Genomic DNA, 13,416 nt, shown 5'->3' with positions numbered 1-13,416 from the left:
TGACAGCTTTCTCATTCAGACTTCATAAATATGCACAGAGTACTTTATATATCAACATTATCAGCCTTAGCCTTGCTATTAATACAAAACACTAAACCCTTTACAACGTACAAAGTATTCAGAGAATCATTACTTAAAGCATATCCTTGTTTCAGCTCCAGAAACACACTCAAGATTTACTAGTGTGTGTCTTCTAAAAGCAGGACCATTGACGAAGCTCAGTGCTACTTTACCAGAACAGAAATGTGAAGTATAAAAAAATGAATGGTTAAGAGACTATAGATACTCTTTTACAGAAGCACCCTGCCTGCAGCACATACAAGCAATGTATATTACAAGGCTTGAAATTCCTTTCAGGAGAGGGTTTATGAACCAAGGAGATAACCCACTGCCATAGACACCTTATTTCCTGCAGAAATGTTGAGGGAAATTAACACCGTCACAGAAGAGGAGAATCCAGTGGAACCCAACAATAGTATTACTTGTGACGTGGCTGAAGTTACTCACCACTCAGGACTCTGCTGTGCTCGCACATGCTGCTTTCAGATGACTTCTCTCTTGCTATAAGGAGAGTCTGAATATCTGGGTGTAAGCTCTCTAGATCAGCTTCCCCTGAGGCCAGAGCTCTGCAGTGCAAAACCAGTGAAACATCTCTGCTGTAGAAGTGGAAATACTGGCAAACACGGCTGGCTTCATGCACGCTGCCTTCATCGAGGAGGCACCCAACCAGAACCTTGAGTGACTGCTCCTCATCACGAGTCAAGGTCTGCTGAGACTCTCTGAATGCAAGCCTCTCTAATTTTAAGTACTCTGGTGTGTTGAGAGCAGGTAGCTTTGAGAAAGAAAATTCCTTTGCTAAGTCATCAAAGGTAAGCTCTGGGCTCACAGCAACAGGGGAGGAGAATCTTGCTGTGGCTGACCCCTCAGCAGTGGGTGATGGTTGCTGTGCGATGCGACAAATCCAGATCTGCTTCTCTATTGCCTCTAACTCATGCAATGACACTGAGTCACTCTTGGCAAGCCAGTGGCCAGCCAGGGTAAGCAATAAATGCCTCTCCATGATGCTGGTTACCTTCTCATGAGCTGAAGATTCAAATACCGTGTTTGCCTGGTCAAAAAAGAAACGAGATGCAGCTTTGCTGGAGACTGAGTTTTTCATGAAGCTGTCGTTACATTTCTTCCAGAATTCAGTTCTTGTCTGGGTTTGGTGCCACAATCCAAGCTCTCTTAAACAGTGCAGATCTCTTAGAACCTGCAAAATTCAGAGAGTTTAAACACCCATCTTTCCAAAAAAGGAAATTCATACTGGATGGCCAACATAGTGAGAAACTGAACTGAGATTCAGTGTCTCAAAATATGCAACAAATCCACCTATTTTTCTCACCCAATAAAACTGATTGCATAGCAAGGAAAAAGAGTAGGAGAATAAGGAAAGCTACACTGTCCCTTTCAGCTCAGCACCCACAGCCAACTTGTCTGCTGTACTTGCACTTAAAATAAAAAGTGATTAAAAGAAAAAACTGGTTTTCAAGATGGCTGAGAAGTAACATTCTCAACACTGCCAGTACTGGGAGGAGTAAGAGGTGAGTATCACTACTTAACTCTACTGTACCTCTTGTGTAACTACGCTGTCCACGGGCAATTCGGCCAGTGCTGCTACCTCCCGAGCCAGTGAGAACATCCCTTTCTCTTGCAGCTGTTCCAGAATCAGTCTGCACTCACTCTGGAATGTCTCCAGATCAGAACTGGTTAGGATGGAGCGATTAATTGCTATGGAGGAATCCTTCAGGATCTCACTGAGTGCACAGAGTTTCTTCACGTAGGGGCCTGTTGTAAGAGAGTACAAACATCTAAAGGCTTTTAAACCTGAGGAAATAGTGTTGCTTATTTCAGCGTGCAACCCTGCCAGAGGAGCACAGACCTTACACTCTAAAGCTTTCACAAGACTGAAAGTCAGCTCTAAATCCATAACTAAAATACTTCTACAGATAATCTGTGTGCTCCTCCACAACACTTGCACGTAATCACTCTCCCAGACTTACACACAGTTATACTTTCACGACTGCAACCCACTCTAAGGACCAAGTCTGGTTGTATAAATCCTTAGACAGCATGAATACACCTAAAGTAAATATTTTCAGTCACTCCAGGAACACTCTATGTGGTCTTTAGATTAAAGAGGTACATCAGCTAACAGAGGAAGCCATATTTACCATCAAGCAGAAGACCATCTGCTGCAGCAAGCAGCTGTAAGAGCTTTCCCAATTCATATTCCGTTCTACATTGCTGCATCATCAATTCAAGAAGAAACAAGGTTTGTGATTCCAACCACTGCACGGGGAATTCTGAAGCTGCTGGTTCATCTTCAGTTCTAAGCTGTGTAGATAAAGTCTTTTAAGAGTTGGGTTTTTCTTTTGCAACTGTACTCTGCATTTTGGTGGGAATTGTGCTGGAAATGGAAGGTACCGGATCTGTTTCCTCCTTTAAGAAACAATGAACTGCCATTGCTAAAGGGACACCAATCTATTACAGATGCAAGTTTGACTTTGATCTGAAAGTAGTAAATTTTATGAAAGGGTGACCAAAAATTACTCCTGACAATCATGGAAGAGATTAAAGATGCAAGGAGGATCAGAAATTGATAGATAAAATAAATTGCTAGATCAATAGCTCCTGTCATACTTCTGTATACTTGATAAGCATATATGCTGTGTGAGCAGCACACAGGTAAACTGGTGTAGCTCTAGCTTGAATTGCAGGAAGGAAAACCACTAATGACATGAAATGTTCATTACCAGGATACTCAGGGAACTAGAAAACTGTGATGGAAAGGGAAGAACTGAAATCATTTGTGAAACATCTTGTCCACTATTTTCATATACAGCATTAGATCTCTTTCCCATCTCTAAATGGCATTTAGAGAAAACGAGTACTTACTTTTGTGAGACTTTCCTGAAACTTGCCCAGTTTGGTTTTAGCTTCGCTGTATTTTTTACAGTTCATACACAGTTCATACACCTCCAGGATATGCAGTAAAGGGGAATCCTTCCAGACACAAAACCAGGTTAGAATTCTTTTCTAAAAGTACTTCAATAAATGTAGCATTGATCTTCCTCAGTAGCAGAGCAATAAACTTCCAATTTACTAAAACTGCATGCAAGGCTGATACATGATTTGCAAATGTGTAATAACTGGAAGAACTTCCATTCAAGATTTTCCTACTTGGTTGGGATTTTCAGTGGACTGCACCCAGGTTATCCAGGCCACAAACAGTAAGACAGAGAGAATCTGTAGGCTACCTCTTCAACACTATATCAGATACACTTAAAGATACCATTAAAAAGACATTACCTTACCTTTAAAAAGAGCTGGAAGCCATTTAGAAGTGTTCTACTTTTTTGCTGTCTTAAAAACACTTTCCAGATAACCTCCAGGTCATGAAGATCCCATTCATGGTTTTCTGCTGAGCTCTGAATATGGTTTGTTGCTTCAGCTCTGGTAGCATCATCCACAGCAGTAATTACCCAAACGCAGAGACAATGAAGAATGTTTGCATCCTGGCAGATGACAAAATGATGGTTTATAGAATAACCTCATTATGTACTACTTGGTGAAATGTGTCATAATAGTCACAATTGTTACAAACACCAAGAAAACCCCTCAATGAATCACAGAATCATATCTACCATTGCACATAATTATGCACAACCATCACTTTTTCATTACTTATTCTTCTAAGAGATGAATAACTTCATCAATACTCACTTGGAAACATGCTGCTAAGACACTCAGAATGGGAGCCTGCTCTCTCAATCCTGCAGTCAAAAGGTAATGTGAAGGGTTTGAGTTCCCCTGACACTGAAGAAGGATTTGGAAGAGGCTATCTGCATGTCTGCCCTTGAGCACACTGGCAGTGCTGCTTCCAGCACTCCCTGCAGCAGGACACACACCCGGTAGCTTCTCCAAAGCCAACGTCAAGTGATCGTGTAAAGTGGGAGTGAAATCTTGAAGGACAGAAATGACCTAGGAAAAGAGAACCAAAAGCATCTATACAGAGTGAGATCCAAAGAGAAAGAGGGGGCAGAAGGACCAAAGCATTAAATACATAGAAAATACAAAGCATTCTTCAATTCTGACTTTTAGAACAATTTTGGAGACCTAGAGAAGTGTTCTGTCTAATAAAATACTGAAGTTCATCCTCCTATATGAAGCTAAAATGCCTCATAGAGACACTCGTTTTTGTCACCTCTCTCATACTACCAACACACCATGAAAAGTGTCTAGCTAGTTGCTGTTGTGTAATTACACATTTTTCAAGATCACAGTGAAAAGATCCAAGTTAAATTTCTAGGCCTGCTCGTTATCATCTTACCTGGAATTCTCCAGTTAGCCTCCTCACATTACCCTTCCCAAATTGCTTTTCATTTTTACATATTGGTAATACCTTCTTAATTTTTAAATTACATTCTAAACCAAAAATGGAAGATTTGGTTTCTCTTTATGTTGTCTCCACAATGTAATATTCCCTTGTTAAAAGGATCTATTTTTTTCTCTTTTTTCTCAGTATCACAGGCGAAGAACACTCTTGACAAACTCTGTCTTCAATTAAAATCAGACAAAGTTAGCTTACCTCATCTGGCTGGTAGCTGTACAGCTGGCTTTGGATGATGAACTGCAGCCAGTCATTGCATTTGGCACATTCCTTCAGGTAAGACGTACTCAGTCTGATATTATGGAGTTTACAGAACTGCATTACCAAAGACCACTGCCTTCTAGAGTCACTGCATGTCCTGTATGGGATTTAAAGAGCTTCAGCTGTAATAAACTGGTATTTATATCAGATGTTAACAATGTACAATCTCATCACGTGGCCTGAGATCCACTGCCTGCAAATGGCCACACCAGCACTTCCGTGGACTTCACCACAGATTAAGTCACATTCCATTGTGGGAGCTCCAGTACTGCACCCTGTGGACATTCCCACCCACTACAGCACATACATTGTCCTACCTGGACAGTGTTTGGTTTGAAATTAAGTCAATGATCTTCCCTTCTCAATGTGCTGCAAGAACTCTGTGGAGCAGCTTGTCCAACATGCTGACTGCACCTCCTTATTCTTGCCACATACCTGTACTGCCTCTAGTATTTGAAATACCAGGACAACACTCTAAATTCAAACACTGTTGTTCAGTTTACTGCAATAAAGCCCATGTGGATATTTTTAGTATTATCTGAACTCATATATGGTAAAATTCAGTGCTCAATTCCATTTGCCAGCATAATTCTTTAAATCATGTTTTACTCACTTCTTTATTCCTTGCTGCTCAACTGCATCCCAAAAGGCTTCTTCTAAGGAAATAAGAATTTCTGCTGCGGCTGCTTTTTCACCATCAGCCAATTTTCTTAACTTTTCAACTGTTTAAAAGAACATATGATTATTTCTGAGATGTTATTTGGGATTAGAGTAAGGGTAATATTTTCAAAAGTACCAAATAGTTTCCTAGTTAGGACAAAAAGACACCTGTGGACCTATCGTTAGAAATTCAAGTTTCTAAAGTTATTCCTAGGATAAATCCTTAGTAATAATTATTATTATAAATTTAATAATTCCATTAAAGCTTTAAACATCTGATTTCACTGGAGCTCTAAGATAGTTTTCAAGTATGACAGAGAAAAGAGATTTGGAAATGACCCCTTATTTAATCCTCTAGTTGTATTATTACATTAGGCTGAATCTTACTAAGTATTAAACTAAGCCTTCAGCAGCTGTTGCATAGTGTCTTTTAGATGCTCCTGCAGTTCTGGCTGCATGTCACATTACAGTCCTTCTGCCCTGTTTGACGTGCACTCAAAATCAGTATGATAGCAGGAATAAAAGAGCAAAATTCTCAGCCCTTCAATGAACAGGATGCTTTTACTGCATTCCTGAGAAGCATCTTTCAACCCATCCCTGCTTCTCTTCCCAACATATACAGAGTACCCTATCTGAAAGCAAACAGAAGACACCCTTACCCAAAGATTCTCTTATTTGACTGTGCTGAGAATCTTTATGTCTTGTTCTGTAACTGAAAATCATGTTTGCAACTTTAACATCAACCCTGAGTTTGAGGCTGTCAAGACCGAGTAATTCCAGGAAACAGGCACAGGCTGCTCCTACTGAAGGTGCACTGAAGAGAGAAAGAGCTAAACCGTAGGCTTCGTTCCCTGCCTGCTGAATCCTGGAACAGAAAGAGCAACAGTTAGCACACATGATTTGTAACCAATTTCCAAACATGAATATTCCCCCCATAAACAAGTACTTACAAGATTTACTAAATGTACAGCCTTTAGTAGCATGAAAGGTACTTACAACCCATAAGTTTCATATCTATATTAATAACAAGTTTCGTATTTATATTTTATCATCTTTGCTGTTTACATAAGAGAAACTGATTTGTATAGAAATGAGGAAAAGAAACAGTGACTAATGCACAGCTGCATTCTAGGCATTCTAGAAACAAAGCGATTTGTTCTGATGTAACTCCTACTGATTTTGAATATACTTCATAGTAAATTCAACATATTCAAGCAAGATGTGTAATTTGAAAGTATCCTTTTGACCACAAAGTTTTGAAGCTTCAGCCAGAACATTTAATTCCTTCAATCTCCAGTAGATTTATCTTCTTAATCTCCAGTAAATTTGTATTATTAATATAACTAAACGAAAAGTCAAAGGGGCATCTTGTTTCTACAGTGATCTAGAGGCTCAGGTCCTTGGAAGAGAAGCCTACCTGTGTTTGATATGACTGGAATCGTTTTCATCCCTTGCTTTCACTGTGCAGATTTATTTAGGCAATTCAATACAAAGCTCACCCTCACTCAGGTGATATTTGATTTTTATCCTACTCGATGCTAGACTGAATAGTCTCCTATGAGATCTAAAATTTCAAGTGATGCCATGCACACCACCTGATGGCTGTTGGGGAGGATTAAATGTTACTCCATGTGCTAGATTATAACTTCAAAAGAACTATCTGACTGTCATTGTTGAGAAGACTTACAACTGTTTGGGGGATTTGCTCTTTACTAACTGCTGGACCAAAAATGTACCAAAAGCAAATGATGGACGTCCATGGTGCAAATAGTACAAAAAGTCCAGTCGTTCCATTATAGCATATTTGTTCACCAGATCAGGGGATGAAAAGTGAGGAAAGTCACTTGATGCATCTAGAAAGAATCATTATTATTATGAGCTGATAAACAGTTGAATTACATACAGAAAATGACTTGCAGCTACAAAACATGAGCTGACAATCAGGCACCCCTCCTCTTGCTTTAATTCAAATCTCAGCATACCCAAACCCACTGAAATTCCGATTCTCATTGTAAAATCAGAACTCTGGATCACTTATAAACCCTCAACTTGCTTTTAAAAGAAAATACTGCTTTTCTGTCTCATAATATCTTTAGACAGAACTCTGTGAAGAGCTTAATGGAGAAAGGGAACCTATTGAGAACTTAATTTCAAAAGAAATTTTAGTAAATGACCCTATTTTCTTTCATAAAAGAATTGACATTTTGAGTAAGTTTTATCTGCCAAATCACTCCAAGGGAAGGTGTTTTATCCCAGGTGCTCAGGCTAGGAAAGCATAGAAAACTTGAAAAGTAACATACCTGACACAGCAAGAGTATTTGCTGACTGCCAGCCGAACAGTTTAGTGGGATCAAAGGGCGCTAATGACTGAAAGATTAGAAACAAAATATATTGAGACAGCTTAAGATTTTCACATCAGACTATGGAATATTTTAGGGAGCTACAGTAGCAGAGGATCAGGAATGGCCTGTGCTGCTAACCGGCAGTGATCTACCTTGTGCAGCTCTCTCTCAAAGGTGCATATTTATCTACTCTGCATGATCTGAATACAAACAAGTGCAAGGAAAGGTTTAAACTTTGATCTAGGGCAAAAGGGGAAGAACATGCTTAAGTGTTTTCTAAACTGTGATGTTAGCAAGGCCAGCACTTCCCTAATAATGAATAATACATAATATTTCTTCCAGCATTCAGGTTATCTCATACCACAGATCTGAAGTGAAAGGCATTTGCCCAGGAATGTGCTAGGGCATTCCAGGAGACGCTATCCTTTAATCCTAAATTTCAAAAACATTTTAACTTCTGTAATACTGAACAACCTACCCACTAAATACAGCAAGAGTATCACTGCTCCGACAGGCCAGACTGCTGCGGTTAAACACTCTCTGTACCTGTCTGGGGAACAGGGGGAAGCGACTCACACCACTTAGATACCATTTAAAAACCTGTTCAGAATGAAGCTATAAGCTTTAGCTCCAAGTGAAGGATTCCAAAGAAATAACATGTGGTCCCCACCCTCCAGGCATTAGCTGAAAATAAGCTGCTCTTAGTTTACTTTTGTTCTGCCAAAAAGCACTACTGAGAAGCACTCTGTGTACCTGAAGAAGATGGTAGAGAGAGATGTCAGGTGGCAGAATTCCATGAGGAGTACATGGTGGAAAGAGAGCAGCTTTGAGCTTGGGATAAGGAGTCAATGCCATTTTTAGGAGCTGTGGATCAACCTTCTTTAGAGGATTTTCTGTATCTTCATTCTGAAGAACCTGCATTGCAAGGAAGCAAAATGATTCCGTTAGGAAGGAGTAACTGCATTAAGATCATAATAAAACAGTCTCTGAATGCACCAAACTACCTCATGGGAACCTGGCATATGGTGATAACACAGAAAGTCTCATTTGCTGCACACAGTACCTGATCGATGCCTCCAGGTGCATACATTGTAGTAGCAAGTGCTAACAGTGTACGTCCTTCCAGTAGCATGCTACTCACACTAGCTTGGTTACTAGGAATCAGGATCTGAGCATTTGCTAGACTAGCCTGAAAAATCATCTTTGGATCTGAAAGAAAAGCAGAAAGATTTAATTTCATGCAAAACCAGTACTACATCATTAAATCATGCATTACAACTGTTCTGTGACCAGGAAAAATGTTAGGGTTTTCTCGTTAACAGTTATTTTTCTCAATTTACTTATAAACACAGAAAAGCTGTCCTAAATTTTACTAAGCTTTTCCCAGTTTCGAACCACAGCTTAACCTACACAGGTGGATTTGGATTGAGTGCCACAGTTCAGCATTGTATTGGTTCAATTCTTTATCCGACACTGCTCACACTTCCTGAAAAAGCTTCACTTGAGCTTATTTTTATCATTTGTCAATGTGTGGCTCTACAAAAGCTGAGATGCTCCCCAAAAAAGTGAAAGGGCACAAATTCTACTGATTTTCAATGGCAAGAACAAAACCCCCCAAAAGCAAACACATAATCCAAGGGGCAGTGAACTAAAAATGCACCACAAGAACTAGAGGAATCTTTACTTTTAACATATATGGATTTTCTTACGAATTCTCCTGTTCAATCTGCTGGGAATGTAACCAAATTAGAAGTAATGATGATACACAAAAAAATCCTCACATATCTACAGCCTCCAAATCTTTATGTCCAGTTTAAGCAGAATTGTAATCCTCAATTTAGAGATGAGGAATTAATGCACATACAGATGATTTGCCATGGACAGGAAAGGGTCTGCAGTAAAGCAGAGAATTAAACCCAACTGTGCCCCAGACTCAGCAGCATAAACATGGGACCAGGTCCTGCATGGCTGGACTCCTACCTTGTGGGTTATTGGCAACACCTCGACACTGCACCAGGAATTCGAACCAGGGATGTGCTTCATGCAATTCCTTGTTATCCAAAATAGGACAATTTGAAGAAGTTAAACTGGAAACGAGTGAAATTACAGGATTTGTAACCATCCTCTGCCCCAGTATAACACTGCATTAAAAAATTAAGAGCATCTAACTTGGTGCTACAGTGGCTTTTTCCATTCACTTGTATGAAAGAGCCAAATCACACCACCCTTCTCCACAAGATGTGCAGCTTTAGCCCATGTGGCATCACTGACATCTCCCTTCTCTGTTCCTGTGCTTGTTTGCTTCTGTAAATCAAACTAATAGTTTCCAGACCTGCCAACCCCAAACACTTTCTGAAGAAGGGACCTGACTCACAAATACCACTCTGCACAGTCTAAGTATTTTAAGCAAACTAAAATTGATTATACAAACAAACAATCCCCCCCAAAAAAGCTTATTGGCTTTTTTGTGGTCCATTTCTATTTTCTTAATAATTACACTGTTACAGTGGAGCTACAGCTAAGAAATTGTAACTGCAAGATACTCATTAAGAGGAACGCATTCATATAGTTGCAATAGCGAATATTACTTTATCCTTCCAACCCCAGCTAATCCTTATTTAGATGGAAACCAGCAATTTCTTTCTTTGTGAATGTATCAAGACTGAACTCATACTTGTGCTCAAGTGAGAGAGTTTCTGAAGAACCATCTGTCCTGGTGCCTTTAAGATTCTATTGCTTATAACATTATACTAACTACAACTGTAATTGTTTCCTTTGATGACTGATGCACAAATTCATATTGATGAGACGACCTAAATAAAGCTTCAGAATACAGCATGAACCCTCACACAGTGTTTCACTGCACGACCCTGCTGTGACCCAAGCAGCCTTTCTTGCCAAACAAGAAGGGTTGAGGAAACTCTCACTGCCAACTATTAGAAGTGTTTCATTATTTAAATATGCACAAGATTTGAGGGGTGAAAAGCCTCCATACCTGTAATAGTCTAAGTAAGTGTATAACAGATACTGCAAATTATGTTCTAAACAGTGAAGGACGAAATGAGCGTGGAAGTCCAAACCACCTGCAGCACTGTGCATCGGAACAGGGTGAGGAGTTTGCAGAACTCCCCCGAGGTAGGACAGTCTCTGGAGCAGAAGTTCAAAATCTTCCAACTCAGAAGAGACAAAAACTCCATTTCTATCAGGGAAGAGAGAAAGCACAGGCACTGATGAGACAGTTACCTCTCCAGCAAGCTCTGAAGGGCGTTTTCAGTTCAAAATAACAAAGCAGACCTTTCCTTCTTGGGGAAGTACCTTCACTACTGAGGTAAACACAACATGCCAGAATACATTTGACAGTATCAAACAATACCACAGTTACTACAGTTCACTGCAGAGAATGAGGCATAAAGAGTGACATGCTCTGTGCATTAAAATGGGCATCAGAAATGTAATCATTGTGAAAGGGCTGATGGAGGATTTTTATTGCTCTCATGTTTCTCACTGTTTTCAGATAACAAAGTGCAAGTACAAGACTAAAATTCAATTTATTAATGGATTTGTGCCGTTTTAAAAAAAGGCACTAAATACAATATAAAAATCAATACATATCAAAGATGTTACTAACATGTACTGCTCTAAATATCTGATTTTGGCTTCAGCTAAGACTGAAAGCTGTACAATGCATCAAAGGCACATACCTCGCCAGCTTGTTTAATATGTCATTCCTCATGTAGCTACTACATAACATGTTCCTGTCAATGATGTCTGGAGTAAGTAGGGGCCAGTTAGCTTCTCCACACAAGGCCTGGCTGAGCTCAGATTCTTCAATCCAGGAACAAATATTAAGCCAATCATGCCGGGCTGTCAAGTGCATCCAAAGGACCTCAGGATTACATGTCTTGAGCTCTGTGTTTCGGAAAGGCAAAGTGATGAAACCAGCACAGACACCACCAAGGGAAATAGTGACACTTATGCATGTACATAGTTTTAATGAATAGTTGCAAATATCACGTTGAGATTAAGCATGCTGTTACAGCTTGCTACAGCTTTATGTTGGAAAAGCTAAATGTAATACCACAGTGTAATAAGCTCTACAAAATGTAGCAGAAGATGACATTTAAAAGTCCCTTTCAGCTAGTTCCAAGTTTTTCTCTACAGGAAAAACACAGAACCCTGCCAGAAGACAACAGAATAAAAGCACTTGTTTCACCCATTTTCACTGACAAAAATTGAATGAGCTACTGTGGAAGCACAAAACTTTATTTGTATCAGTGCCACTCCTACACAATACTATGTCAAAGACCCATTTTTAGTTCCAAATTCTTCTGAATCCTCAGTAACGCAACACTTGCCTTGGCGTGGTTTTCTGGGGAGAAGAATCATTTCCTGAATGAGCTCATCCCACCACTGGGCCCAGTTAAACATCACTCTGACTCTCCTATTGGGAACCCGACGTCTATCGTAACTCAAGGAGTCCAGAACAGCTGAATGTCCAGAAAGGTCTTGTTCCTTCCTCCAGTTCTTGAAACTGCAATGAAGAATTGCATTAGAACCTTCTTTAGTACTCTTTTAAAAACAGTCTAACAAATAGAGGATGATGCAAGGGTCAACAAATTTTGCCAGTCCATTTTGAAGAGGGTTGTTCTTCCCCCTGAAGAGGGACTTACTTCAGCTACAAGTCTGAGAATTCATGCGAGAGCAATGAGCAGAGAATTACCTCATTTTCCCAAACTGGCATAGCAACTGATAAATACCATGACATTTTCCAATTAACTGTAAAATGATTTTTCGAGGAGATTGCTTTATTATGGCAATCAAAAATAGAGCAAATATTCCATCTGAACATGTTTCATTTGATTAATAATGCTAATTATATCATTTGTTATAAAAATACTTCATTTATGGAGGTGATGACATGAAGAGAAGACTTCTGTTACACTGATAACAGTACATCATGGCTTAGTCTGGAAAGAACATGACAGCAACTGATTGTTACATTAATGAAACAAGTAATCAGTTCCCACACTGACCCTTGGTTCTGCAAATGAAGACCAGCATGAAAACAATTAAATTACAGAATACTGTGTTTGTTAGTGCAATAAATCATAAGGAATGAAGAAACCAGCATATTATAAATCCTATTAACATTATTAATTAATAATGAGAACTGATAACCCGCTTTACCTGGCAAGAGATTGAATCTCTCTATTTTCTTGGGAGGATTCCGAGTAAAAGCTTTCAACCTGATGCACAAATTCTATCATTTTCTTCTCTTTCTCAGAAAAATAGTTTTCTTCTCGTAAAATTTTCACCTTTAATTCAAATTAAAGTATAATCTCCAATTACAATTTTTACTTATAAGATATTAAAGTTGTAAATGATCCTGTAAGTGTAAGCAGTTAACCAACCAACTGTAGGAAATAAAGTTGGAAACATTGAGTGAATGCACTGAAATTAGAAGAGGGCCAGAACTTCCCACTGTGTGCAAGCAGATGGGAACTAGATCAGAGCCAGAACACAGAAATGACTTCTTAATCCGTTTTTACTTTAACTGCAAATACAAAAGAGCACAGGCATGTGAATGGCGTGTTCCAGCGACTGCACTGTAAGGACGCAGGGACAAACCTGCCTGTTCCCATTCTGAAAGCATGATCAATACAGTTACTTCTCAGCATAACTACACATCAGACTTCAGACCTGATAACATCAGTTGGACAG

The 13,416-nt window shown here is 39.4% G+C and overlaps 1 protein-coding gene across 1 annotated transcript in view; it reads right to left on the bottom strand.

The window, feature by feature from the left end:
- The window catches only part of SPG11 (SPG11 vesicle trafficking associated, spatacsin), a 28,663-nt gene that overhangs the window by 6,796 nt on the left and 8,451 nt on the right, over positions 1-13,416 (bottom strand). Inside the window, exons 13-30 of the mRNA XM_061376565.1 lie at positions 12,883-13,010; positions 12,051-12,226; positions 11,397-11,604; positions 10,691-10,894; positions 9,676-9,782; positions 8,759-8,904; positions 8,449-8,610; positions 7,654-7,720; positions 7,041-7,206; positions 6,013-6,218; positions 5,307-5,415; positions 4,631-4,790; positions 3,766-4,023; positions 3,357-3,557; positions 2,938-3,045; positions 2,214-2,376; positions 1,613-1,827; positions 508-1,252 (exon numbers count right to left, since the gene is read on the bottom strand). Of these exons, the coding sequence (XP_061232549.1) occupies positions 508-1,252; positions 1,613-1,827; positions 2,214-2,376; positions 2,938-3,045; positions 3,357-3,557; positions 3,766-4,023; positions 4,631-4,790; positions 5,307-5,415; positions 6,013-6,218; positions 7,041-7,206; positions 7,654-7,720; positions 8,449-8,610; positions 8,759-8,904; positions 9,676-9,782; positions 10,691-10,894; positions 11,397-11,604; positions 12,051-12,226; positions 12,883-13,010 (3,529 nt within the window). The remainder of the gene's footprint in view (positions 1-507; positions 1,253-1,612; positions 1,828-2,213; positions 2,377-2,937; positions 3,046-3,356; positions 3,558-3,765; positions 4,024-4,630; positions 4,791-5,306; positions 5,416-6,012; positions 6,219-7,040; positions 7,207-7,653; positions 7,721-8,448; positions 8,611-8,758; positions 8,905-9,675; positions 9,783-10,690; positions 10,895-11,396; positions 11,605-12,050; positions 12,227-12,882; positions 13,011-13,416) is intronic.

The sequence above is a fragment of the Neopsephotus bourkii genome, unplaced genomic scaffold, assembly GCF_033783945.1.
Source record: "Neopsephotus bourkii isolate Nb327-2 ecotype Australia unplaced genomic scaffold, CSIRO-AGI_Nbou_v1 NB_1723, whole genome shotgun sequence".
In the NCBI taxonomy this organism is placed as follows: Eukaryota; Metazoa; Chordata; class Aves; order Psittaciformes; family Psittacidae; genus Neopsephotus; species Neopsephotus bourkii.
The sequence above is the reverse complement of the archived record's forward strand: the minus strand, read 5'-3'. Positions and strand labels throughout refer to the sequence as shown.